Here is a 27,953-nt window from a genome sequence, read left to right as displayed (position 1 = left end):
CGGCGTCGGCCGCGCTGGGATGGCGGCGGCGCTCCGGGTGCAGAGCGACTGGAGCCGGGCGCTGAGGTGGGCGCCGCCCTCGCGGTCCCCTTCCCCCCGCTCCCTTCTCTGCTCTCTTTCCTCCGGCTCCGCTCACAGCCGCTCTTCCTCTCCGCAGGAGGGACGAGGGTGAGGCCTGGCTGAGCTGCCGCAGCCCTGGTGAGTGCTGAGGCGGTGTGGGGGGGCTCAGGGGGTGGCAGGCTGGGGCGAGAGGAGGCACACGGGGACACAGCACGGGCAGTGCTGTCAGGGACCGCAGAGATGGTTGAGTCCCGCCCCCTGCCATGGGCAGGGACACCTCTCACCAGCCCCAGCTGCTCAAGGCCCCATCCAACCCAGCCTTGGACACCTCCAGGGAGGGGGCAGCCACCACTTCCCTGGGCACCCTGTGCCAGGGCCTCACCACCCTCAGAGGGAAGAATTTCTTCCCATTATCCAATCTAAATCTCCCCCCTTCCGGTTTAAACCCATCCCCCCTCGTTCTGTGTCTCCCTGCCCTTCTGAAAAGTCCCTTCCCAGCTTTCCTGTAGCCCCTTCAGGGACTGGAAGGTGCTGTAAGATCTCCCCAGAGCCTTCTCTTCCCCAGGCTGACCCAGACCACCTCTCCCAGCCTGGCTTCACAGCAGAGGTGCTTCAGCCCTCTGAGCATTTCTGTGGCCTCCTCTGGGCTTGTTCCACCAGTCCCATGTGCTGCTTACGTTGGGGACTCCAGAGCTGGATGCAGTACTCAAGAAATTAATTAGGTTTTTATCTAGTATAAACAGGGCAAGTGAATAGTTTTCAACTCTGTGCTCATGTTTTGTTCTAAAATCTGTCTCTAAGGGCTAAATTATATGAAAATGCGCCAGGCTGGGTTGGTGTAAAGAATTGCAGCAAAATTCCTTTCAGGTCCAGCTGAATCCGTAACTTTTCCTTGTGTTTGTCAGGTTAATCAAGATCTTACTCACTTTTACAGTGCTAAACCTGAGGTTGAAACTAATAGCATTTACAGGATCCTAGAATCCCCTGGGTTAGAAGAGACCCTTGAGTTCACCGAGTCCAATCAGGGCCTGGTCCACCTCTAGATCATGTCCTTAAGCTCTTCATCTACACCCCTTTTAAATACCTCAAGTCTGGGGCTTAAGGGGGTGGAGGGGTGCTGTGGGTTAGGAGAGGTGAGGGCAGTTGGGGGGCTGTGTAAGGAGTGAGGGCGGTTGGGAGTGTTTCCTGTGTCTCAGGGAGGGTTGAGGGTGGTTGGGAGGGGTGCCCTGTGGTTTGGGGCGGGCTGAGGGGAAGATAAGCTGGGGAGGGGGTGGGGTTGAGAGGTGGCTGAGCTGATGGCTGTTCTCCCCACAGGGAAGCCCACCCTGTACGGCAGCTTGACCCGCCGTGGGCTCAGCACTGAGGGCGTCCCTGACATCGCTGCTTCCGAGGGCTTCGTGGTTGGGGAAGTCACCGAGGTGCTGGGGTGGGCTGGGGGATCGGTAACTGCCTTCTGTGTGTGAAGGGGTGGTACTGTTATACCAGCCAAAATAAGAGCCTAAAGCTGTTTCCCAGTTCCCTGCATGGATTATCCAGCTGTCCTTGGCACCTCGCCTGTGCTGGGTCCTGAAGCTGGTCCGTAGCATCCGCTCATGAGTCTCCCTCTCTGGAGGTATTCAAGACCCATCTTGAGTTCCCAAGGTGAACTCAACTACAAGCCCCAAGCTGCTGTTCCCAGACTGCCACTGGTCACACACAGCCAAACTGGTGAGGTGGAACAGGTCTGGAACGAGGTGTACAGGGAAGGCAACAGCTCCCAGCAAAACAAAGTATATGGAGCAGGAGATCACCAGTATCTTCTCATGGAAGAACTTTTCCTGGTGAGGGTGAGGGAGCCCTGGGACAGGCTGCCCAGGGGGGTGTGGAGTCTCCTTCTCTGGAGATATTCCAGCCCTGTCTGGATGCCGACCTGTGCGCCCTGTCCTAGGGAGCTGCTTTGGCAGGGGGTTGGACCTGATGATCTCCTGAGGTTCCTTCCAACCCCTGGGATTTTGTGATCATGCTGGGGTCGTGTGTCCCATAATCTTAGCATCTCCTGACTTAGAAGGGACCCACATGGATCATAGAGTTCAACTCCTGGCTCTACACAGGCCCAGCCAACTCCTGTGGCCATAATGGCCATCACTTCCCACCCCAGGCTTTGTGTCTTGCAGCAGTAGAACGAAGCAAGCCCAACACTCTGCTTCATCCCTCCTCAGGCTCTTGAGAGACCACAGCCAGGTCCAAACCACAGTTCCACCTCGACAGCCTGACGGCCCTTCTAACTCTTCTTCTTCCCTTTTCTTCCCTCCTCTAGAAAAGCATTCTCATTTCTTGTCCACATGAAAATGCATCCACAAAGTTTCTGGCTCCTTACACAACTTTTTCCAGGATTCATCAGAAAAGTGTAAGTAACCTTGTGAAATGAGGTGGGGGGGAAACACATGGGACTGACCCCGAGCTTTCGCAGCGTGTCTCAGGCGTGTTGCATGCTTGGTCTGAGGGTTGACCAGCAGTGTGACTTCATATTTGAACTGGGTCATTAAATGTTATAGGATCAGAGAAACTTGGGGAAGTTGCTTGTGATTGGGAAAGCTGGAGAGCTGGGCAGGGAGAAACCAGGTGAGGTTTGATAAAAGCAAGTGGAGAGTCTTGCACTTGGGAAAGAATTGTACAGGCTGGGGGTGAGCTGCTGGAGAGGAGCTCTTCAGAGAAGGACTTGGAGGTCCTGGTGGGTGACAGGGTGGCCATGAGCCAGCAGTGTGCCCAAGGAGGCCAATGGGATCCTGGGGTGCATGAAGAGGAGCGTGGCCAGCAGGTCAAAGGAGGGGATCATCCCCCTCTGCTCTGCCCCGGTCAGGTCACACTTGGAGTGTTGTGTTCAGTTCTGGGCTCCCTGGTATAAAAGGGACAGGGATCTCCTGGAGAGAGTCCAGAGGAGGGACACGGAGATGATGAAAGGCCTGGAGCATCTCCCCTGTGAGGAAAGGCTGAGTGAGCTGGGGCTGTTCAGCCTGGAGAGAAGCAGCCTGAGAGGGGATCTGATCAATGGTTATCAATATCTGAAGGGTGGGACACAGGGGGACATGGCCAGCCTCTTCTCAGTGTCTGTGGGGACAGGACAGGGGGTGATGGCTTCAAGTTGGAAGTTTCTTGGGGTCCCTTCCAACCCAGACCAGTCTGTGATTCGATGATTCTTGTCCTTGTGTAAGGGTGTTAAGTGTTAGAAGAGCGTTACCAGGCTGGAACTGTGAAGCCGTGGTGATGGAAACTCTGCGCGGTGCTTTAAATCCCCCCAGCAGTGTATGTCTGGGGGTGACAGTAGCACCCGGGGATGTGCTTAGCAGGTCTCCCCCAGCAAGGAATTAGGCTCTGGAGCAGAAAACCCTATGTAGGAGGTGACACAAAGCTAATGTTTGGTGTTTCCACCCTCCTGCAGGTTACCTGTCTTGATATTTCCAGCGGCGGTGGGCTCGGCGTGTCAACCAGCACAGATGGGACCATGAAAATCTGGCAGGCTGCAAATGGAGAAATAAGAGTAAGAGCATCTAGCTTTGATGTTGTGTGTTGGCTGTGACCTTAACAAAGTCCTTTGACCATGAATTCAGTCAGGCTACCCATACACTGTGGCCTAGGGAAGGTGGGAACCTGACTTTTGGTTGCAGAGCTAATTGAAATTATCCACCTGGGAGGTTTGAAGTTCAATCTCTTGGAAAGCCTGACTGCTCCCAAGGGAAATGATGGCTGGCAATCCAGAGGGAAATCCCAGGTTGAAAACGAGAAAGGGTGGTTAGGAATGACAGCTCCTAACCTGTGTGCTGCAAGCCCTGAATTGGCTTCTGCAGTAGAGAAGAGGTGAGGAAAAAGACTCCTGCCTGTGATGAATTAACTGGGTCGTGGCTAGAAACACCGGTTACTGTGGTTCTTGTGCAGCTTGACCTGTCAGCTGCTTGTTTAGCAATGGATAAAGACATTTCACCCGTTCTTAGAACCAAATGTAGCATCCTTTGCTGTGTAATTAGCGACTCCAGCAGTGGAGGGAGGCACAAAGTGGACCTGCCAGCTCTGTGCCTGCCTCAAATTGAGATGAGTTCCCTTGCAAGAACCCAGACCCAGAGGATTTGAGCTTAATCCACTGCCCACGTGTGAACACCAAGTTTTAGAATCCCAGACTGATCTGGGTTGGAAGGGACCCCAAGGATCACAGAGTTCCAACCGCCCTGCCACAGGCAGGGCCACCAACCTCCAGGCCTGGAGCTACACAAGGGTGCCCAGGGCCCCATCCAACCTGGCCTTGAACACCCCCAGGTACAGGGCACCCACCCCCTCTCTGGGCAGCCCGTTCCAGCCCCTCACCACTCTTTCTGGAAAGAACTTCCCCCTAATATCTAATTTAAACCTCCCCTCTGTTAGCTTTAATCCATCCCACTTGTCCTGCCATTAATTACCCTTTTAATAAGCCATTTCCCCTCCTGTTTATCTGCTCCCTTTAGGGAAGGGAAGGCTGCAGTGAGGTGCCCCCAGCTCCTTAAGCCTTTCTCCGTAGGGGAGGTGCTCCAGCCCTCTAATCATCTTTGTGGCCTCCTCTGACCCCTCTCCAACAGTCCCACATCTTTCTTGTGTTGGGGCCCCAGCTCTGGACACAGGACTCCAGCTGGGGCCTCCCGAGGGCAGAGCAGAGAGGGACAATCCCCTCTTCTCCAGTGTCACAGCTCAAGAGTCGCTCTGTGTAAGGGTGATAACAATGGAACTAGCACGTAGTTCTTTGTTTTCCAGAGACTGTTGGAAGGCCATGTGTATGATGTGAATTGTTGCAGGTTTTTTCCATCGGGCCTGGTGGTTCTGAGTGGAGGAATGGATGCCCAGCTAAAGATCTGGTCAGCAGAAGATGCCAGCTGCGTAGTAACATTTAAAGGTCACAAAGGAGGTACAGAGTGCTCAGGCTTTAAATACTGCTTCATCTGCCATGTGTATAACTGTTTTGTGCCTGAGGGGTAACGGTCAGTCACCAGCCTACTGGAACAGGCTGCCCAGGAGGGGAGAAGCCTCCCTTGTAAGGCAAGATAAGACAACCCCTTTTTCCTTTTTCTCCTTTGGATTTTGGGGAAATACTTTGACTCCTCCAAGTCTCAGGATGTCACCATGTGAAGATGCCCTGGCTGCAGGGCTAACCAAGGGTCAATAAAAGCTGGGACTTGGCTACAGAAGCCCAGCCAGAGGTAGATTTTGAGTGGCACGTGGCCAGGGCTGTGGGCTTTGGCTTCTGCCCCCTCAGAAATCTGAAATGCGTTTAAAAGATGTGCCGGTTCTGAGGATAAACCTGGCTGGAGCTGTGTGGAGCCAGGAGTTGGACTCGGTGATCCATATGGGTCCCTTCCAAGTCAGGAGATTCTGGGATAAACAGCTCTAGGGTGAGGCTGAAGGCCACTCTCTACAGGGCGATGACAGGAAGAGTTTCATCTAGTGCAGTCACTACAGATATTTCTATTTGAGTTCTGGGAGCTTGATAGAATCACAAGGCTGGAAAAGACCTTAAGATCATCAAGTCCAACCATTCCCATCCTAAGCACAACCATAACCCTAAGTACCTCATCTACCCTTTTTTTAAAACACCCCCAGGGGTGGGGACTCAGCCCCCTCCCTGGGCAGCCTGTTCCACAGCCCCACAACTCTTCCAGGGAAGAACTTTTCCCTCCCATCTGAGCTGACCCTGCCCTGGTGCAGCTTGAGCCAATTTCTCTTTGTCCCATCTCCTGTCCCCTGGCTGAAGAGACCATCACCCACCTCTCTGCACCCTCCTGGCAGGTCAGTGGAGGCACTGAGAAGGTCTCCCCTCAGCCTCCTGTTCCCCAGGCTCAACACCCCCAGCTCCCTCAGCTGCTCCTCAGATGATTTGCAAAGCATCAATTAAATCCTCTAACCATCATTTTTCAGATCCAGACTCAACATCCCCATGGTTAACTCTTTTGGGGATGTTAGCAACTGGAATGAACTGTGCTTCTGATGTTGCTGTAGCTGGATGATGTGGATGCTTCTTGCCCCACACAAGCCTTAGCATGATCCAGAGTTGGGCTGGGCTTGGACTTCTGTCCAAGTTAGAGGCTGATTTTGGAGCTGGAAACTCAGCTGTGGTATCAGCTCAGTCTGAGGCAAGGTGTTGCCAATTATTTTACTGGTGATTCATGAAGTCACAGAAGCATAGGGGTTGGAAGGCACCTCCAGAGCCCATTGGGTCCAACCCCCCTGCCAAAGCAGCTCCCTAGGACAGGTCACACAGGTCGGTGTCCAGCCGGGGCTGGAATATCTCCAGAGAAGGAGACTCCACACCCCCCGAGCAGCCTGTCCCAGGGCTCCGGCACCCTGACCATGAAAAGTTCTTCCACGATACTGGTGATAATCTGCCTTTGTGCCAGGTGATGGCTCCTGCTCCATATGCTTTGCTTTGCTGGGGGCTGTTGCCTTCCCCGTACACCTCGTTCCAGACTTGTTCCAGCTCAGCCAGTTTGGCTGTGTGTGACCGGTGGCAGTCTGGGATCAGCACTTTGGGGCTTGTAGCGCAGTTCACCTTGGGCAATGAGCTGCGGCGTCTGTCTGTCTTCCATGCTGTCTGTCTGACTGTGGCCTTTGCCTTGACACAGGTATTTTGGACACTGCCATTGTGGATCGGGGAAGAAATGTCCTCTCCTGCTCTAGGGATGGCACCGTGCTTCTCTGGGACTGCGGGAAATCCTCCTGCCTGGGTGTCATCGCTGACTGTGGCTCTCCTGTCAACGGCATCGCTGTGGGTGCTGCTGACAGCTCCCTCAACCTGGGCTCACCTGAAAAAGCTCCTAGTAAGGATCTTGCTCTTAAAAATTCGTATTTCTTCTCCTAGCCCAAACTGCTTAGGTTTGTCACCAATAATGCTGAGTGTGGGGCTTGCTTCTGTGCCCCTCCTATCTGGGGAAGGGACCCTGGGTGACCAGACCAGAGCACTCTGGTCCTGTGGAGGAGTTGAGGGTTATCAAGCAGGTTAAGACCGATTGAGTCTCTCTAATTGCTCCTGGGGTGTCTCAGTTACTGTTACACAGCCAGGGAATTTGAGTATTATAAAGGAAAAGCTTTATGTGGAGTGAACTGGAGACACATGGCTCTTTCCTTGTGGTGGTGTGGCTCTGGCTGGAGGCCAGACACCCACCAAAGCTGCTCTGTCAGTGCCCTTCTCAGCTGGACAGGGGGAAAATAGATATTGAGGGGCTCAGGAGTGGAGATAAGGGCAGGGAGAGATCATTCCACAATCAGCGTCACGGGCAGAACAGACTCAACAGGGAATAAAGGAGAGAGACTCTAATTGATGGCACTGCCCTGCACCCCCAGTGACACCAGAGTCGGGTGATGAGAAGTGTGGCCAGATCTTAAAGCCCCTCCCCCCACCCCTCCCTTGTCAGCAGACTGAGCTTTAGCCAGGATTTCGCTCCCTTCTTCCCCAGATTGTGGCACGGGGAGGGTCAGGGACTGGGGGAATGGGGATTTGGGTCAGTTTCTCACGAGCTGTTTTCCTTCCTTCTTAGCTGGGGAGGGAGGGATGGGGGCATTCCTCACCCCCTCCCCCTGCTGCACTGTGGGGTCCCACCCACAGCAGACAGTCCTCCAGGAACTTCTCCCAACATGAATCCTTTCCTGTGGGGCTTGAGCTCCTCACCAAGTGCCTCAGCGTGGGTCCTTCCATGGGGAGCCGACCTTCAGGCCCAGACTGCTCCAGCCTGGTCCCCTACAGGGTCACAAGCTTCCCTCCCCCCCGCCCAGCAGACCTGCTTCGGTGTGGGTCTGTCTGTCCACAGGCTCCAGGTTTCACTGCCAGGAGCTTGCTCACACCTGGGATTCCTACGGGGTCACAGCGCCCTTCAGGTGTTCCCACCTGCTCCAGCACGGGATCGTCCATGGGCTGTAGATGGGATCTCTGCTCCCTGTCATCATCCATGGGCTGTGGGGGGACACCCACTCCACCATGGGTTTCTCCAGGGGCTGCAGGGGCATCTTTCTCTCCGGCACCTGGGGTGCCTCCTCCACCCTTCCCTGCCCTTGGTAGCTGCACAGCTCCTCACATCTTCACTCCCTTCTCTGGGGGCACAAAGCAGCTGCTTGAGGGTTTGTTTCTCCTCACTGTGGTTCCCAGAGGTGCTGTGACCATCGCTGATGGGCTCAGCCTTGGTCAGCAACGACTCCGGCCTTGAGCCATCTGGTGTTTGCTCTGTGGGGCCTGCAGAGAGCTTCTGGCTGCTTTTTTGCAGCCCCCCTTCTCCATGGGAACCCAGCCACCCAAAACTGTGAGACTCAGGGTACAGAGTTAACACCATTACGGGTTCAGCTGTCGGGTTTGGGTATCACCAAGGCTCATTCCGTCCCCCGCTGGAGTGAACTGATGTCTTTGTCAGGTGACCGTGAGGTTGGGACAGAAGGGAAAGTCCTGCTGCTGGCTCGAGAAGATAAGAAGCTTCAAGGAGTGGGACTGCAGAGCAGGCAGCCGGTAAGGGGACTCTCAGAGGTGTTTCCCTGGGGAAGGTGCTAGAAAATCCGCTCAGAGGCATCAGGCCTTTGGCTTCTGTTTCCTTGGGTTGGAAGCTGTGGGTTGTGTGGCTGTGCAGAGCACTGGGCAGAGGAATGAAACCAGGTTCAAAACAACCCAGATCAGTGAGGTGGTTAGTGTTAATCCTGTTCCTTTCCCCTGGTGAGGTCCCCCCCAGGCCACACAACGGGACAGAGCCAGGCCAGGTGGTGGTGGGGAGCTGATCCACCTGCCTTTGGGCTTGTGTGCTCCCCAGATACGCTCTAAATGAAACCCCAGTACCACAAAGTACTTCCTACTGTGCCAGATTTATTTGAGAGCGGGGAGGTTAAGGATTAAGAATTGGCTCTGGAATTTAACCCAGGTACTGGGTTAAATGAAAGGCTCTTTAAACACTGGCCAGTAGATGTCATTGTGAGTGCAGGAACCACAGGCTGCCTCCTGCATCCAGAGTGGAAAGCTGCTCTTGGTTCTGCCTGGTGTTTTAACCACGGTGTGAAGGGAACCTCAGGTGGTCAGCAGTCCATTGCTCTCCTTTTGGAGAGGGAAGATGGTGGTGAATGGAGTCACAAGTGGTGTTCCTCAGGGGTTGGTCCTCCAACCCACCCTCTTTAATATCTTCATTGATGATTTGGAGGAGGGAATTGTGTGCTCCTTCAGTAAGTTTGCAGATGACACCAAGTTAGGGGGAAGTGTGGATCTGGCAGAGGGTGGGAATGCCCTCCAGAGGGACCTGGGCAGCTTGGATCGATGGGGAGAGGCCAGTGGGATGGAGTTCAACACGGTGACGCGACGGATCATGACGTGAGGAGGTCTCCCCTCAGCCTCCTCCAAGCTGAACACCCCCAGCTCCCTCAGCCACTCCACGCAGGATCAAATCTCGGCCTTTTGGCTAAGAGTGTAGTGTCTCTTCTTATCAGTTTAATATCTGATACGTCCTTGATGAGAGGCCTTTATATTAAATGAATTTTTGATCTTGGGAGTTGAACCCTGAATTTGCCTGTGGCAGGGGGGTGGGAACTTGGGGTCCCTTCCAACCCAGACCATTCTGTGATCCTGTGCGTTGCCCTCTAGCCCCTTCCCCAGCCTGGTTGCCCTTCTCTGGACACATTTCAGGACCTCGACGTCCTTCTTACGGTGAGGAGCCCAGAACTGGACCCAGCACTCGAGGTGCAGCCTCACTAGTGCCCAGTCTAGGGACACAGGATCATCGAGTCCAACCCCAGGATCCAGGAGCATTTCCTGACTGCGCCGTGTCTGCTGACTTGGCGAGACTGATTCTGGAGACCTGTTCTCCTGCCCATCTTGGAGCAGGGCTGAGGGGTTACTCACCTGGCTCTGGGTTTGCCAGTTTGTGCTGTGGCTCCTGGAACTTCTGGGTGTCCCGTGGCCTCATCTGTCAGTGTCTGACCCTTGCATTTGTTCCTGTGTCCTCAGGTGTTCCTCTTCATCGGATCCGATGCGTTCAACTGCTGCACGTTCCTCTCTAGTACCTACATCCTAGCAGGGACTCAGGATGGGAACATCTATCAGCTGGATGTGAGAAATATTAAGTGAGTGTGTGCCAGGAGCTGGGAGTTATTGAACAACCAACATGATCTCCTACTGGAAGGCGACCTGCTCAGTAAAAGGATCATATAATCATAGACTGGTCTGGGTTGGAAGGGACCCCAAGGATCATAGAGTTCCCACCCCCTCGCCACAGGCAGGGCCACCAACCTCCAGGCCTGGATCTACACAAGGTTGCCCAAGGCCCCAGACCATCCTGGCCTTGAACACCCCCAGGGACGGGGCACCCACCACCTCTCTGGGCAGCCTGTTCAAGAGGGCAAGGTGTGGATGTTGTCTACCTGGACTTCAGTAAAGCCATTGATGCTGTTTGTTAGGGCATTCTCCTGGAGAACCTGGCTACTCAGGGCTTGGGTGGGCTTACGCTTCACTGGGTAAGAAAAAGAGCTGGATCCCCGGGCCCAAAGAGTTGTGGTGAATGGAGTTAAATCCAGTTGGTGGCCGGTCACAAGTGGTGTTCCCTGGGCTCAGTTCCCAGACACTCCTGGGTGATCACTGATCACACCCCCACGTCCTGCAGATGTTCCTCCTGTTATCTTCTAACCCTGAGCTCGTATTCACGCATTGGGGTGGGCTCCTGACTACAGCCTGTAACCACCTTCCTTGTTTCTTCTCCTCCTTCTAGTGCTCCAATCCAGGTGATCCATAGATCAGGAGCACCAGTGCTTTCGCTGCTCCCATACCGAGACGGATTTATCGCCAGCCAAGGTACCTCAAGTGTTCCCCTCTTCCAGTAGAAATTGTAGAAGCAAATTGAGGAGCTTTGTGCTCTTCGTTACCCTTTTACATATAAGCACAGTCTGTGTGGGCAGTGTGTCCCTGGCAATGAGTGAGGGGATGTAGCTGTGTTACGTGGCTGCTGTTGGCATCGTGAGTTCCGTTCCTCACCTTCCCTGTGTTCCTCCAGAATAGGGTCTGAGGGCGCCTCTCGGCTGCTAGAGCCTTTTCTCATCTCTCTGACATCTTCACAGCATGTTTCCCTCTGTACCCTGTGATCAGTGACCCTGTACTGGGCATTGGTGAGGCTGCTCCTCCAGTGCTGAGTCCAGTTCTGGGCTCTTCACCATAAGAAGGACATGGAGGTCCTGGAGCGAGTCCAGAGAAGGGCAGCCAGGCTGTGGAAGGGGCTGGAGGGCAAATCCTCTGAGGAGTGGCTGAGGGAGCTGGGGGTGTTGAGTCTGGAGAAGAGGAGGCTGAGGGGAGACCTTCTCAGCACCTCCACTGACCTGCCAGGAGGGTGCAGAGAGGTGGGCGATGGTCTCTTCAGCCGGGGGACAGGAGATGGAACAAAGGGAAATGGGCTCAAGCTGCGCCAGGGCAGGGTCAGCTCAGATGGGAGGGAAAAGTTCTTTCCTGGCAGAGTTGTGGGGCTGTGGAACAGGCTGCCCAGGAAGGGGACTGCGTTGGACTTGATGAGCTTAAAGGTCTTTTCCAACCTCAGGATTCTGTGCCCAGGCCTTTTCACTGGGCCCACTGGAGCTGTCTGTAATTAAGAGCGTGGCTCACTTCACTAATCGCCCTGTTTTCCTTCCTCTGGCCAGGCGATGGAACCTGCTTCATCATTCAGCAAGACCTCGATTACATCCTGGATCTCACAGAAGCGGACTGTGACCCTGTGTACAAGGTGAGGGATGCTGTCTTATCACCCCAGGTAAGGGGTGTAGGGAAGCTTGATGCCAGGTAGCAGGCAGCTGCCCTTATCTCAGGACTTGGCAGCCTGCACCTCAGGTTCCTTCACACAGTTGCCTTTTAAGCTGGTTTCCCCCCCTCCCCCAAATAATCTAAATATTTGGCATAAACAAACCCTCTGGCCTCTTATCTGCATCATGCAGGAGCGATACCAAAGCAGCAGAGTAGCTTGGTTGTTGGAGCAGCTCTGGCAGAATTAACTGAGCTGTGAATTAATTGCTTGGAGGATCCTTGGGGGTAGAAGCAACAGCTGGCTGGGCACTGCTGCCTCTTCTCTTGCCCCCTGGTGACTCGGGACCCAAAAGCAGGCCTCTGGCTCCTGTGTTTCCAGACACTCCGCTGCCCTTGGGAGTGTGACATGGGTTCCCTCAGCTCTCAGCTTGGTGGTGCCAGTGGAAATGTGCTTTTGGTTTTAACCCACAGAATCACCAGGTTGGAAAAGTCCTTTAAGCTCAGGGAGTCCTGTCCTGTGCTGACCCAGATCTCTCAGTCCCTCATCTCCCCATCTGTTAAACACAGCCAGGGGTGGGGACTCAGCCCCCTCCCTGGGCAGCCTGTTCCACAGCCCCACAACTCTGCCAGGGAAGAACATTTCCCTCCCATCTGAGCTGACCCTGCCCTGGTGCAGCTTGAGCCCATTTCCCCTTGTCCCCTGGCTGAAGAGACCATCGCCCACCTCTCTGCAGCCTCCTGTCAGGTAGCTGTAGGTGCTGAGAAGGTCTCCCCAACCCACTCCAGCTCTGCCAGCCGGTTTTCCCCCTTCTAAGTACCACTCCTGTGGAGGCTGAGATCTGACCCACACCAGTCCTTGGTGTCTCAACCCCTTTTTGCATTTAACAGAAGAACCTCTGTTTGAGGGAATCAATGCCAGAAACAGGCTGTTAGCTGTCACTTGAGCAGCAACTCTCCTTAAATCCCACTCACTTTCCCCTCCCTCTTTTTCAGGTAGCTGCTTGGGAGAAGCAAATTTACACGTGCTGCAGAGATGGCATAGTGAGGAGATACCAACTTTCTGACCTTTAGTTGCCTGGATCAGTGTGGAGTTGCACCAAAGTAACTCTTCCAAGCTTATTTTCTGGGGTGGTATGTTTGAGGTGCGTGTGTAGAAGCTTCTGAGGCCTGTGGAATCTTCTGAGGCTGTTGGGATGAGCGGGCTCTGTACAGCTGGTTTTGGGGATGTTTCTTACTGTGGGACAACTTTGGATTTTATTTTTTTAAATTTGGAGAGAGGGGCTCTGAGGTGTCAGGGAGGGTCTTGTGCTGCCACACATCTTCTCACTGCTGGCATGGGGCGTGGGGCGTGTGTGCAAACTACTAAAATATATTGGATGTGGGGGTGACCTTATGGCAGAATGGCCTGAAATAAAGCAATACAACACCATGTGGGAAATATATTTTCACAGACTCACAGAACTGCAGGGGTTGGAAGGGACCTCCAGAGCCCATCGGGTCCACCCCCCCTGCCAAAGCAGCTCCCTAGGACAGGTCGCACAGGTCGGTGTCCAGACGGGGCTGGAATATCTCCAGAGAAGGAGACTCCGCACCCCCCTGGGCAGCCTGTCCCAGGGCTCCCTCACCCTCACTGGGAAGAAGCTCTTCCCCAGATTGGTGTGGAACTCCCTGTGCTCCAACTTGAGGCCATCGCCCCTTGTCCTGTCCCCACAGACAATGAGAAGAGGCTGGCCATGTCCCCCTGTGTCCCACCCTTCAGATATTGATACCCATTGATCAGATCCCCTCTCAGGCTGCTTCTCTCCAGGCTGAACAGCCCCAGCTCACTCAGCCTTTCCTCGAGGGGAGATGCTCCAGGCCTTTCATCCTCTCCGTGTGCCTCCCTCCTCTGGACTCTCTCCAGGAGCTCCAAGAAAACTCATTTTAAAAAGCCAAAGTGTTTTTAAAAGGAAATAGAAGGAACCCGCGGGCGAGGCGGGGCCCGGGGCGGGAGGGCAGAACTGCCCCTGCCGTGCTGCCCTGCGCGGCCCGGAAGCGCCGGGCTCCATGGCAACGGGACGCCATGGGGCAGAACTACTACGCCGTGCTGGGCCTGGAGCGGGGGGCCGCGGACGCCGACATCAAGAAGGCGTGAGGGGCTGCGGCCTGGCGGAGATGGGAGCCCCACGGCCGGCCGGCGCTGGGGGGGTGCGGGACGGGGTGTTGGGGATGGGGGAAGCCCCGTGTGTCTCCGCAGCAGGGCCCTGAAGTGGGAGGTGGGGAGGAGGGAGGGGCCTGGGAGAAGCGGCAGGGCCACAAATCCTGGGAGAAGGAGGGAGGGAGCAGCCGGGGCTGGGGGTGTCCTGCCCCTGCGTCCCCTCCCGCGTCCCCGCGTCCCCGCCCCCCCAGGGCGGGCTGGCTGCAAGGCTGGCTTTTCCCTTCTTTTCCCCTCCATAGCTATCGGAAACTGGCCTTAGAGAATCATCCATTCAAATGCAAGGAGCCCTGGGCACCGGAGAGGTTCAGGCAGCTGGCAGAGGCCTATGATGTGCTCAGCGACCGTAAGTGGGGGGACAGTCCCGGCCCCTGGGTCTGGGGGGGGGGGTGGGCCTGGCAGTGAGACGCCTCTGCTCCGGCCAGAGGTCTAAGCCCCCTGTCATTAGCACCCTATGGAGGTGGCATCAGCCCTTGAGCCCCAGCAGCTGGCAGCTCTTCCTGCTGCCATCCCACTTGGAGAGGGATGGAAGCCCTTCTCCAGCCTCTTCCCGATCACAGCCTGGATCTCAGGCTCTTCCCCTGCTGTGGGAGACCATGGCCAGTGCTGACTGCTCCTTGTTCCCTAAGCCATGAAGAAAGGGATCTACGACAAGTATGGAGAAGAGGGTCTCAAAGGTGGCATCCCCTTGGAGCTTGGGGACGAGAACCCCTGGAGCGTGGGCTACGTGTTTCACAACAACCCTGACAAAGTCTTCAGGGAGTTCTTTGGTGGAGACAACCCCTTTGCAGGTAGGTGGGGGTGACACTCTCCTAACACATGAGCATGTGGCTGTGAAGTTTAACAGGGGCAAGTGCTGCATTCTGCCCCTGGGAAGGGGTGACTCTGGCTGCACACCCGGGCTGGGGGATGAGGCACTGGAGGCCAGTCGTGCTGAGAGGGGTTTGGGGGAGTCTTGGTTGATAGCAAGTTACCCTTGAACCAGCAGCATGTGCAAGCAGCCAGGAGGGGCAACCACATCCTGGGGTGCTCTGACTTGACCTGTGTGGAGCCAGGGGTTGGACTTGGTGGGCCTTAGGGGTCCTTTCCAGCTGAGGAGATCCTGGGATTCAAAATAAACACACTCCTAGGGAAAGACCACTTCAGCTGGAGCGGGAATGTGGTCACAAGCAGAAGGAGATGAGAGGTTCCTGTTTGCCTGGCATCCTTGGGGTGCTCTGTGATAAGGAGACCCCAGGGGACTCCCCGACCTCTGGTCAGAGTGAGGTGACCCCCTGCTCTGCTCACTCACCCAGAGTTCTTTGACAAGGATGGCTCGGAGCTGATCCTGCCCTTCGGAGGGCTGCGAGGAAGAGGAGCGATGAAGCAAGACCCCCCGATCGTGCGGGATCTCTACCTCTCCCTTGAAGACCTTTTCCATGGCTGCACCAAGAAGATTAAGATCTCCCGTAGGGTGGGTGGAGGTGGGGAGCTCAGCAGGGGGAGGAATTTGGGTCTGGACTCTGGCTGTAGGATGTTTTGGTGGCAGAACCTGAGGTTTTAGAGCTGGTCCTGCTCAGGGGGCTTGGCAGACCCCGGCACTCCGCATCTGTGCTGTGCCACAGAGAGGAATCTGAACCAGACTGAGCACAGATGCTGGAAGGATCTGAGCTGGTACCCTCCTCCTCTGGCTGGAGATGGGGAAATCAGCAGGAGGGGATGATGTAAAAGCTGATGGGAACAAGGGGCTTATTTTGGAGAGGGGACACAGCATTACCTGGGCAACCACAGACTCATTTTCCCTTGGGGCTGCATCTCCTTCATGCTGTCAGCAATCTGTATCCCTCTTCCTGCTGTCACCATCTCCTGGTTCCAGCCCTGAGTGTCTCCTGCTCAGTCTGACTCCATTTGTCCCTGCCATGCTGTGGAGTTGGAGCCACCCTCACTCTCCTCTGCACCGGCTTGAACGCAGCTGGATGAGCAGAGCAGCTGTGACCCCCTCTCCGTGCTGTCCCTCAGGGTGTCACAGCCCTGAGGAGCAGGACTTGGGGGCACCAGTGGGTGAGAAACTGGCCATGACCTGTCACTGTGCGCTGGCAGCCCAGAAAGCCCCCCCTGTCCTGTGCTGCATCCCCAGCAGCAGGACCAGCAGGGCTGGGAAAGGGGGATTCTGCCCCTGTGTTTGGGGGTCCCCAGGACAAGGAGGACATGGAGCTGTGGGAGCCAGTCCCCAGGAGCCCCAGAGATGATGGGAGAGCTTGAGCCCCTCTGCTCTGGAGCCAGGCTGGGAGAGCTGGGCTGGCTGAGCCTGGAGGAGAGAAGGCTGCTTCTGGGGAGAGCTCCCAGCCCCTTCCCATCCCTCAAGGAGAGCTGGAGAGGGGCTGGTGCCCAGGGCAGGGAGGGCCGGGCCCAGGGAAATGGCCTTGAGCTGCAAGAGGGCAGCTGGAGATGGGCTGGGGGGCAGAAATCCTTCCCAGGGAGGGGGGAGGCCCTGGCACAGGGTGCCTGGAGAAGCTGGGGCTGCCCCTGGCTGCGTCTCAGGGTTCAAGGCCAGGTTGGATGGGGCCTGGGGCACGCTGTGCTGGTGGGGGTGTCCCTGCCCGTGGCAGGGAGGCACTGGGGGGGGAATTGGAGGTCCCTTCCAAGCCAACCCAGTCTGTGATTCTCTGAGCCAGCTCTTCTGATCCCCTCATCTCCCCCAGGTGATGAATGAAGATGGTCAGACAAGCACCGTGAGAGAGAAAATCCTGACGATCGAGGTGCAGCCGGGGTGGAAGCGGGGCACTCGCATCACCTTTGAGAAGGAAGGAGACCAGGTAATGGTCATGGTGGGAAGTTCTGGGCCGGGTTTCCTCAGGACCAACCATCTCTCCAGGCCATGGGCACTTTGTCACATGGCTCCCAGCACAATTCCCTGGTCCTGATAGAAAACCATTTGGTTTCTAGCAAACCATCCCCAGGTGTCTTTTCAGTTTGGGTTTTTCTCCCCTTAATTTTAGGGCCCAAACATCATCCCATCTGACATCACCTTTGTTGTCCAAGAGAAACTCCACCCGAGGTTTCAAAGAGTCAACGACAACCTCACCTATGTCAGCACCATCACCTTGGGAAAGGTAAAGAGCCAAGGGAGGCAACGGGGCCAAGCCCAAACCTCTGCTTTCCCTCTGGGGCTGCAGGTGCAGCTCTGAGTCCCACTCCTGTGCCTTGCAGGCCCTCATCGGCTGCACGGTGGACGTGAAGACGCTGGACGGGCGGCTGCTCAACATCCCCATCAACGACATTGTGGAGTAAGTGCTGCTGGGCAGATGGATGGCTGGGCTGGGTGGCCAGATGGGGCCTTTCTGCAGAGCTCGGTGGCCAAGGAGATGAACAGGCGCTCGGGAAGAATCACAGACTCACAGAGTCACAGGGTTGGAAAAGCCCTTTAAGCCTCAGCCTCCTCTTCTCCAGCTCCCTCAGCCGCTCCTCAGAGGATTTGCCCTCCAGCCCCTTCCCCAGCCTGGTTGCCTATTTCTGACTGGCCACCCGGGCACACTGCTGGCTCATGGTCAGTCACCCACCACCCCCAGGTCCTTCTCTGCCTGACAGCTCTCCAGACAGTCTCCCCCAGCCTGTAGCACTGCTCGGGGTTGTTCTGTCCCATGTGCAGCACTCCAGCCTGTTCAGATCCCTCTGAAGAGCCTCCCTACCCTAAGGCTGATCAACACTTCCTCCCAGCTTAGTGTCATGACCTCAGGATTGACCTGGAAAAAGGTGGGAAAGGCAGTGAGGTGAGGGCTGGGTGGTAGAGCCCACAGGGCACGGGACGTGGGGCTGTGAGGCTGGAGGAGGACGGGCCGTCAGTTGAAGCTGGAGGAGCAAAGTGACCTCCAGAAACCCCCTGAGAAGCGTGCATGGGGCTCTGTGCCGTGACACGTGGCTGTGGGCTCCAGGCCAGGATTGTCCTGTGGCTCCTCAGCCCCTTCCTTTGCTTTGCAGCCCCAAGTACTGCAAGGTGGTGCCAGGGGAGGGGATGCCGCTGCTCCACAACCCCAGGCGCAAGGGCGACCTCCTCATCTACTTCAACATCTGCTTTCCCAAGAACCTTACAGCTGAGCAGAAACTGCTCTTGCAAAGGGCTCTCCTCTCCTAGGGGACAATGTCCTTCCCCTTCCCCTCTCACCGATAAAGTGCTGGAGCCAGCACTGTCACAGGCCAGAGCTGGGTGCAGCCCTGGGATCCTTGAGGCTGTTTCTCCCGTCTCTCAGCTCCACCTTGTTTTCCCAACATGGTGCCAGCCTGCAGCAACCCAGAGGGTGATGGAGGATTCTTGTGGGGAGGGGGGGAGCAGGGGGGCTTGCAGTACTCCCAGCACAGCTCATGCATGAGGACAGGGAGGGTTTGGGCGTGCGGGGGTGGCAAGGGGAGTACTGGGGGGTAGGGGAAAAGATTTACTCCAAGCCTCGCTGTAGCCATGACAACGGTTGGGCTCTGGCAGATGTGATCCCTGAGGTGCCTCCAGGATGGTGGCGATGGCCTCAGGCGTTGGGCTCAGGAGGGGACCCCCTGCCCATGGCCATTGGGCCCCATTTCAGCTGCTCATAGGTGAGGAATGTCACAAGGCTCCAGGACCTGAGCAGCAGGAACCTTCCAGAGTGTCTGGGCTCAGGATGTCCTGTCCCATCTTCCTCCACTCCAGCAGCAGCTGCGTTTTGGAAGAGGATGGACAAGGGTGGCAAACCCCTTGTAGAAAGCCTTAGGCCCCTCCCCACCCCATGTTGGAGCAGGGCCAAGGCGCTGCAGCTGCCACCATCCCCATCCTGCCCTGAGCTCAACTTAACCACCTCCCTGGGGGGAGGAGGCAGCGATGGTTTTTGGGGTGCCTGCTCCCTGGTTCTCCCTGTCCATGGACACGGCGGGGGGTGACAACTCAGTCTTGGGGTGAAGAGAGGGGTGGGGGCTGTCTGCTGCAGGTGCCACGGCCCCCACAGGAGGCAGGGATGGAGGTTGGGGTGCCCACCTGAAGGGATGAGGGGTGTGTGTGAGGCCTGGAACCCCCTAGAACCCCACTTGGGGCTGGCGGGGCAGGGCAGTTAGGAGAGAATTGGGGGACTCCCCAAGGCAGCTGGAGGGGACAGGGTGCTCCACAGGGAGAGTGGAGGGCTGGGGCGGGGGGTCTGACACAGGATTGGGGTGTCCCAGGAGCAGACACAGAGCAGACCCTGTGCAAGGACACAGAGAGGCAGGGGGCTGGGGGGTGGGCTGGGTGTGGCCATCGCTGTGGCATCAAGGCTGCACAGCCCACTTCAGGTGACTGGTCTCTTCTAAGGGCAGTGGGGGTGCCTCCCACCTGGAGTGGGGGGCAGTCGCTCTTTGCGCCCACATGTGGCAAGTCTGGCCAGGGACTTGCACCTCTGGCTGCAATGTTTTTCCTTTTTCCCTTCCCCTTCCCTCTTCCCCTTCCCTCTTCCCTTCCCCTTCCTCTTCCCCTTCCCCTTCCCTCCCCTTCCCTCACCTCCCTGCCTCTCCCCTCCCCGCCTCTCCCCAGTCATCCCCTTTCCCTTGGCCATTCCCAGGGGCACCCCCAGGGTTGGGAGAACGCCTCTAAACCCCCATGAGAGGCGCAGGAGACCCGAGCTCTGCTGTGACCAGGCCCCATAGGGGCAATTTATTGGAAGCAGCAGGCAGGAATAACAGGAATCACTGTGGAAAACGCTGGGAAATGTTGCTTTTGCAAATTGAAAAGGGTTATTGTATTTTCTGCAGAAGAATTTAGGATATATAGAAACTCTTGGTAACTGAACAAAACTGAACTTTATTGGTGTACACAGCTGTAACAACAATAGAAACCAGCCACAACCAAAACCAAAACCAAAACAACAAGAGCTCCTCACAGTGCATAGAATTCTATCATGCGGCATCGTTCACACATCGCCACGGCATCTGCAACCCTGCGACAAGAAGCATGGGGCCTCTGCCTAGAAGGAAAGCGATAACAGAACAGGAAAACCTTGATTCTTTCTAAACCAACTATCTGAGTTTGAAGAGACCTCTCAGTCTCAGCAACACCCACCTCTCTGGTTGCTGCGGGAGGTGAAACCGCACATGTTGGGTAGGCTGTGATGACCTGAAAGTCTAATAGCAGGGGAACAATACACCACTATAGCCATAGCAAGGACATTGTCCCTGCTGCCTGGCTAGAGTGCTGTAGAAAGGAAGCTCACGCATACGTGAATCCAGTGAACCCAGTATTTCCACCATGATGATGGTGCATGACAAAAAAAAGAAGACTCCAGCCGGTTTTGACCAGGCCTGGAGACCCACCTAAAGCTTAATTTGCTAAGTAATGGGTGATGGGGTGGGAAAGCTGTGGACTTATGTCTCCACATTGCTGAAATGTTGCATTAAGACACTTGTAAAGGGTTAAGGAAGACTTGCTAACAGGATAGCTTGAAGTGCCACAGTGGTGACCTCCTATAAACAATGCCTCCCTTGAACGACTCTGCCTCACTGATAAAGAAGAAACACCAAGTGGGACATAAGTTTGAGCCTAACACCATATTTTAAGTAACTTACACACTCAAGGACTATGTGCTCTGTGGAAATAAAATGACTTCTTTGACAAGTTCCAGTACCCCCCTCCTCCTTATCTGTTCATGAATTCCGTGCTTGTCTCTAATGGGTCACAAATGCAGGCAAAGCATTTCATTGTAACTAGTTCAAGCTCCCCCTTGTCCTTGAAGGTACACAAAACCTGCTGAAACCCAACTTGGAGTTGGGATCAGAGTCAAGGGGTAACTGAGTCTGCACAAGACCGAAGGTTACTTGCGGTGAGGAAGAGGAGCCATCTGACTTCATCTCCACGACCCTCAACAACCACCATCAAACAGCAGTGCGCAGGCGCAGTGGGGAGGAGTTGATGGAAATCACTTCTTGGAACTCATTTTAATACAAAGCAGGACAGGTTATGAATATGTATACGTGTATCAGGTAACCTAATGATGTTTGAATAAGGATGTGGTATAAAAGTGCTACAAACTGACCAAAGCTGTGCCTACTTTGTTAGGTCACCTGCTCTTGCAAGAATGTATAATAAATTACTGTTTCACTAATGTGTCTACCTCAAGTCCTTTCTTTAGGACCATTGGCATTTCCCCACTCTACCAAGCCTGGGGAGTTTTGATTCCTGCTTCTCAAGGCATCACCATCAGGACGAGCCAACAATTGAGGTAACAAAAGCAAGGGTGGAAATCAAAACACCTGAATTCCTTCATGGCAAATGTAAGACCGTTGCTCCAGCAGGCTTTTCCCACCTAGCGACCTGTCCTCAGAGATCAGTGGAGGATGGGTGAGAAGAAAAATGCAAACACGTACGGCAACGCCTGACAGATACTCTCCCAGCTTTGATAGCCTGCAGGCTCAGGCGCCTGCTGACCAAGAGGCCTTTAACAGCCTCTGGTGTCTTTTCATCTACTAAATGGTCTAACAATCTCTACAATCCACAAGAGCTTTCTACACCTTCAAGTTCTTGCCATTAGGACTTCCCAAGGCGTTTCTTGTGGACATGTCACCTGAAAATGTATTAGATGACACATTCTACCTGAAAGGAACAGCAAATCTTTTCCTCTTCACCTTCTGCAGATCACTCAGGAGTTTAAAAACCTAACACAGGCCCTCACCTCTTCACCAGCTACAAACTCGGTTAAGGGAAAGGTTCTCAAGACCTCTCATCGTGTTTTCACACTTCTCTATCTTTCCCAGCTTTCCTAAACCCTGAGACCAGCACTGAAGAGTTTTGAAAAGAGAGATCTACAGAGACTACCATCTACGGTCCCTTCCCTTCCCAGTAAATTCTACAGTGCAGTTTGCACGTTGGTAACTCCTGAGCATCACATTTCTAACTCTAAGGTCTTGCTCCTCAACAACAGACAGTTACAGCTTGGGTCCTCCTCTTTCTCTCCCTTGCACATCTCACCATCAGGCCAAGGGGGATGGAGTGAAGCTGAAGAAGGGAAGGGTTGGGTTGGATATTAGGGGGAAGTTTTTTACAGAGAAAGTGGTGAGGAGCAGGAACAGGCAGCCCAGAGAGGTGGTGGGTGCCCCATCCCTGGAAGTGTTCAAGGCCAGGTTGGGTGGGTCCTTGTAGATCCATGCCTGGAGGTTGGTGGCCCTGCCTGTGGCAGGGGGTTGGAACTTCATGATCCGTGGTGAAGTGCTTCCCACTCTTGGTCCCTTCCAACCCAGACCATTCTATCATTTGATGAGTCTATGATTCTACTTTAAGAGGACTTGAACCTTAGGAGGTCAACCTGCTTCCACCAAACAGCTAAGACATCCCTGGAATCAGCTATGTATTCTACTAGCAATAATTGAGAGACTGGCATAACCAGTGTGCATGTCTTGTAAGCAGAACCACCTGAGCTGCTGCCAGCCTCTCTACGTGTGCTTCTCAAGGCCTGGGGGTGACACTGCGAAGAACAAGGCGAAGAACACGTTTCCCAGCTCCTGATCTGCCTCTGGCTTTGTGGCTGGGAATCCCCTGGGTCACCCCCCATCTGCAATGTTGGAGCAATAAATATTTTTCTGTTCCTAATGCTGTGGTCCATCCTTCCATCCATCCATCCATCCATCCATCCATCCATCCATCCATCCATCCATCCATCCCCCAACCTTTCCCTCTATCCCTTCCTCCCTCCCTCCCTCCTCTCGTTTGGGTGCGAGCACCTTAGTGCCCGACCCCTGCGAGCACAAGCTGGCCTCAGGCACCGCTGGCACCCCAAAAAGTGGGGTGGAGGTGGCTGGTATCCCAGTGGGTGTGCTGGTGCCTGGGGATGTGGGTGGGCTCGGACCGGGGCCAGCAGCACCCACAGGGGACCCTCACCCAGGCCCCCGAATGCTGAGCAGCGTCTCAGGGGCTGCAGTGGAGATAGGCCCTGAAGCCCTGAGGCTCGACCCAGAGGCCCTGAAGCAAGGCTGACCTCTAGATGAGTCTCACACCCCAGCACCGTGTTCCCTCCACAGCGGTCGGGATGCCGCTGTCTCTCTCTTCACATCTCTCTCAGATGGGCTTTCACCAAGGCCCGCTACTCCTTCCCCGAGCCCTGGCCCGGTGCCATGGAGGAGCTGGAAGCTCTCAAGCCATCGCCAGCCCTCCAGACCCATCAAGATCCTGAGGGACTGGGGACAGAGCCAGGGCCAGCCCTTCACCAAGACTTCCCACTGGATCTGCCACTGGAGACTGACCAAGAGCAGGGCCATGGACAGGTCTGGGACAGGCCATGAGCAGCACGGACATGGAGCCTTCTCCTAGCAGACACCCAGCCATGGACATGGACAAGGAGTAGCTGGTCCTCGAGGTCATCCACACTCTGTGCAGCGTGGAGCGAGAGTGCTACAAGGAGCTACAGGCGTCTCTGGTCCTGTGGCAAGGGGCTACAAGGGGAGCCTGCAGTGTGATCCCACTTGGGGATCCCTCCCTCCAACCAATAGGAAGAAGGTGCTTGGCCAGATGAGTCTGCTGAAGCCCAGGCTGTGTCCCCGGTGTCTTGGAGAGGAGCAGCCAAGGCTGGACAAGGCTGCAGGGGAGGACTCAGTGAAGCAGGAAAACACATGTGATCCCCTGTGTGCCCAGCACCACCATAAACAATACCTGCTGAACATCCACCAAGGCTGGGGAGTTTTGATTCCTGCTTTTCAAGGCATCACCCTCAACTCGGAGTCCTGTGCCAGTTGTGATTTTTGGCTGGCAGCCCCTGTACCCAGCTCCCAAGGAGATGCCCTCAAAGTTTCTGCCCCCCGGGAGATGACATGGGCAGCCTGTCCTTTCCAGCTCCCCCAAATGCCTTTCTCTTTTCTTTTTCATAGCTTTGTTCCATGGAGGCAGCATCAGAGCAGCCTCTCACTCCTGAAGAGCACCTTCCCCACCCCCACGCGGCTTCTCACGAGAGAAATTCTGCCTTCCCCGTTTCCCCCTCCCATCCCAATCCTGTCCTGTGGAACATGAGGTTATCATGCTGGAAGGACGGGATGCCATGCGGAGGGACCTGGAGAAGTGGGCCCAGGGGAACCTCATGAAGTTCCACAAGGACAAGTGCAGGGTCCTGCCTTTGGGTCAGGGAAATCCTCACTTTCAATCCAGGCTGGGAGAGGACGTGGTAGAGAGCTGGTGAGAGGTGTCCCTGCCCATGGCAGGGGGTGGGACTCAATGATCTTTGAGGTCCCTCGCAGCCCTGAGCAGTCTGTGACCATTGCTGGAAAAGCTTTGGGACAGCACAGGGAAGGACACAGAGTAGAAATCCGTGGTAGGGCTGTTGCAGAGCCGAGCCTCAGCTTGGGTACCCCAAGCGCTCCCAGTTTGGGCTATTTTGGACCAGAAACACCCATCTGTCCCCAGAAGCATCCCCTCCCCCTGGTGGCACAGACAGAAACGAGCCCTTTGGCCACCAACAGATTTAATTCCCCAGTGCTGCTGCCAGAAAATCGGGGTCAGGGGTTGTGGCTGCCCCCCACACCTGGGCCACTGGGGGTGGGCTGGGTGACAGCACCAGCACCAAAGGTCCCCAGTGATTTCAGTTCCCAGGTGGTGAAGCAGGGTGGGCTTGGTGTGAGCCAGGTGCTGCTCCACGGGGCTGGGTGTCACGCTGCCGGCGTGCCATGCACTCGCCGAAAGCACGGACCTGGGGCTGGCAATGGCGCCAGTCCTGCCGCGCCGCCATGCAGTCCTGCAGCTCCCGGTGCTGCGCGGCGCAGCTCGTGCGTGAGATCATGGCGTCCACTGGGTCCTCCTCCTCCTCCTCAGCCTTCTCCAACGATGGAGGGTTCCTGGCCTTCGCTGAGCCAGGCTGGAGCAAGGAAGCAGGGTTTGGGGTGCTACCTTCCCCTTCTTTGTGGGCACCCACCCGCCCTGCCCCTGTGGGTGTCCTCATGCAACCCCAGGAGGAGATCAGCACCCCTCACACCCCATGCAGCCTACCGCCCACTCATGGGGGCCCAGAACCTTCCCAAACCCACGGGTGCCTATCTCCCCTACTCCCACCTATGGGTGCTCAGTGCCTCCCCCATGAATCCCATCCCTTAGTATTGGCTTTAGAAAAAAGAGAAAAACAGAGAGAAAGAGAAACAACGGAAGAGGTGCTGCTCTGCTTGGAAAATCTGGGAGTGTGGTACACGGAAAGGGGCTTCTAGAAGAAAAGGGGGGATGAAATACCAGAATCTTGATGGGTCTGGAGGGCTCACGATGGGTTGAGAGCTTCCAGCTCCGCCATCGCACCAGCCAGGGCTCCAGGAAAGAGTAGAGAGACACAGATCTGGTGTCCACGAGGGAGCCCAGGGAGCTCACGGAGGTTGATGATTGGCATCTCGATAATGATATCGAGTGTTGTTCTGGTTTGGATTTATCATCCAAAGAACCTGTGCAGGTGGGACTGAGACGTTCAAGTAAGCACCAAGTGAGTGTGGAGTGCTGCTGTGTCTGTCTGTAACCGCATCCTGCTCTGTGGGTCAGCAGGAGAACTCCTGCCTGTCATGCAGGAGTTTGATTCCCAACGGAGTGGCTGCTCTGCTGGCACTGATTGGTTGGTCTTGATTTTGGAGCTGAGTATTGAAAATTGATTTAGATTTGATGAACTGTTGGTGTGAGTGAAATGAGTCAACTCTGGTGGGAGTGGTGAGCAACTGAGTCGCAGCAAATCTGGGAGAGAGAGAGAAAAACTGACCACTAGAAACTCCAGGTTTGTTGTTTTGGGTTTGTATATTTGATGTAAGCAATGGGGAACTGAGAATGGGTTAGAGAGACGGGAGTTGGGTTATAAACAAGAACAGGGATCAAGAGAAACTCTAACAATAGCGGGGCGGGGTGGGGGGGAAACAAAAGGAGTGAAATCTCCAAGAAAAAACCAGAAATGCCATATAAGGGGTGAAGGGATGAACTGGCTCTGTCACCGGTCCTCAAAAGCTTGATGGGTCTGGAAGGCTCACAGTCAGTTGAGAGCTTCCAGCTCCACCAGGGCTGGACTCGGGGAAGGAATCCAGGCAGACGGATCCTCTGTCCAAGCATGAGCCCAGGTTGTTCAATGAGACACGCGGGGACAGGCCCTTCATACTCAATGTCTCCTCGTTCTCCTGGCTGAGGAGGAGAGAGAAGAGACCCAGTTGCAGCCTGGGCCCTCCTCTGGGACCCCCGGGCAGCAGCCCCTGCTTGGGCAGCAGGCAGGGCTGCCCACTCTGGGCAAAGACAGGGCACAGGCAGAGAGTCTGGGACAGGAGCTGGGCATCTCCCCAGCACTCACCACATGTCCTGGGGTGACAGAGGCTTCTCTGCACCTCCGGTTGATTGGGAAGAACCTGACGAGGGACGAGACAGGAGTCAGAGGCTGGCAGCCCCCAGCACAGCCCCGTGGCAGGGCTGCAGTGGGGTGTCAGCCCTAACACAGGTGCTCGGTGCCGGGTCCACTCACTGCTTGGTCGCTCCAGATGCACTCTGGCCTTGCTCTTCCTAAACATCATCTTCCACCACTTCTGCAAAAAACCCCAGAACATGGGTGAGTGTGGAGCAGCTCCCAGCACTATGCTACAGACCTCCATGCTCTCCCGACACCACTCCATATCAAGACATGGTGTGGCCCGGTGTTCTGTGGAGTAACAGTCACCTACCTTGGGTCTTCTGCGGGAAGGCTCCACATCCATGGGGCTCTGTGCCCTGTCTCTGACCTGTCCAGGTGACTGCCCTTGGTCTGTCTCCATTGGCAGCTCCAGAGAGGGGTCTTGTTCAAGGACTGGCGCTGCCTCTGTCACTGGACCCTCAACAGTTTCAAGGTTCTGGAGGGCTGGGGATCGGCTCGGTGATGCAGGCTCCTCTGCACCTCCAGTTGCTTGGGAAGAACCTGATGAGGGAGGTGACATGAGTAAGAGGATGGCAGCCCCTAGCACAGCCACTTGTCAGGGCTGCAGTGGGGTTTCAGCTCTTTGAAGGGCACTCGGTGCTGGGGTCACTCACTGCTCAGCTGCTCCTGATGCACTCTGGACTTGCTCTTCCCAAATATCTTCGTCCACCACTTCTGAAAAAAACCCCAGAACATGGGTGAGTGTGGAGCAGCTCCCAGCTCAATGCTACAGACCTCCATGCTCCCCCCACACCACTCCATGTCATGACATGGTGCAGCGCAGTGTGGTGCTGAGTAACGGTCACCTACCTTGGGTCTGCTGGGGGAAGGCTGCACTTCCTTGGGGCTCTGCGCCGTGTCTCTGAGCAGTCCAGGTGACTGCCCTTGGTCCATCTCCAATGGCCGCTCTAGAGGGAGATCTTGGTGAAGGGCTGGACCTGGCTCTGTCACCAGACCCTCAACAGTTTCAGGGGTCTGGAGGGCTGGGGATCGGCTCGGAGCTTCCAGCTCCACCATCGTACCAGCACTGGACTCGGGGAAGGAGTTGGGAGATGAGCATGTACTGCTCAAGTCCCAATGCAGGGAGCCCGGGGAGGGCAGCTGAACACACGGGGATGGGCTGTTCAGGCTCATTGTGTCCTCCTTCTCCCTGCAGAGGAGGAGAGAGAAGAGACCCAGTTTCAGCTTAGACCCTCTGGTGGGACCCCTGGGCAGCAGCCCCTCCTTGGCCGGCAGGCAGGGATACCCGCACCGGGCAGGGCACAGGTGGAAAGTATGGGGCAGGATCTGGGCATCTCCCCAGCACTCACCACATGTCCTGGGCTGATGCAGACTGCTCTGCACCTCCAGTTGCTTGGGAAGAACCTGATGAGGGAGGACACATGAGTAAGAGGCTGGCACCCCCCAGCACAGCCGCTTCTCAGGGCTGCCATGGGGTGTCAGCAATTTGAAGGGGGCTCGGTGCCGGGGCCACTCACTGCTCGGCTGCTCTGGATAGACTCTCGCCTGGCGCTTCCCATACATCATCTTCCACCACTTCTGCAAGACCCCCAGAATGTGGGTGAGTGTGGAGCAGCTCCCAGCACTATGCTACAGACCTCCATGGTCCACAGCACTCCATGTCATG

At 55.7% G+C, this 27,953-nt stretch overlaps 2 protein-coding genes across 2 annotated transcripts; both read left to right on the top strand.

Moving 5' to 3' along the window:
- Window positions 1-19: 19 nt before the first annotated feature.
- Window positions 20-13,221, top strand: LOC311191200 (proteasomal ATPase-associated factor 1; the record flags this gene model as incomplete). Its single annotated transcript, XM_084263303.1, has 12 exons — window positions 20-66; window positions 158-198; window positions 1,375-1,478; window positions 2,357-2,446; window positions 3,479-3,577; window positions 4,816-4,966; window positions 6,678-6,872; window positions 8,454-8,545; window positions 10,022-10,137; window positions 10,779-10,861; window positions 11,695-11,777; window positions 12,788-13,221. The coding sequence occupies 12 exons, from the start codon at window positions 20-22 to the stop codon at window positions 12,863-12,865; spliced, it is 1,179 nt and encodes a 392-aa protein (XP_084119429.1). The 3' UTR covers window positions 12,866-13,221.
- Window positions 13,222-13,758: 537 nt separating this feature from the next.
- Window positions 13,759-18,099, top strand: LOC311202934 (dnaJ homolog subfamily B member 13-like; the record flags this gene model as incomplete). Its single annotated transcript, XM_084277579.1, has 8 exons — window positions 13,759-13,924; window positions 14,231-14,334; window positions 14,618-14,779; window positions 15,284-15,441; window positions 16,670-16,783; window positions 16,967-17,080; window positions 17,178-17,254; window positions 17,946-18,099. Exons 1-8 carry the CDS (start codon window positions 13,857-13,859, stop codon window positions 18,097-18,099), a joined length of 951 nt encoding a protein of 316 aa, XP_084133705.1. The 5' UTR covers window positions 13,759-13,856.
- Between the last annotated feature and the right edge of the window lie 9,854 nt (window positions 18,100-27,953).

This window comes from Gallinula chloropus (genome assembly GCF_964237585.1).
Source record: "Gallinula chloropus genome assembly, chromosome: 1".
NCBI classification, from domain to species: Eukaryota; Metazoa; Chordata; class Aves; order Gruiformes; family Rallidae; genus Gallinula; species Gallinula chloropus.
This window is presented reverse-complemented; position numbering and strand designations above follow the sequence as displayed.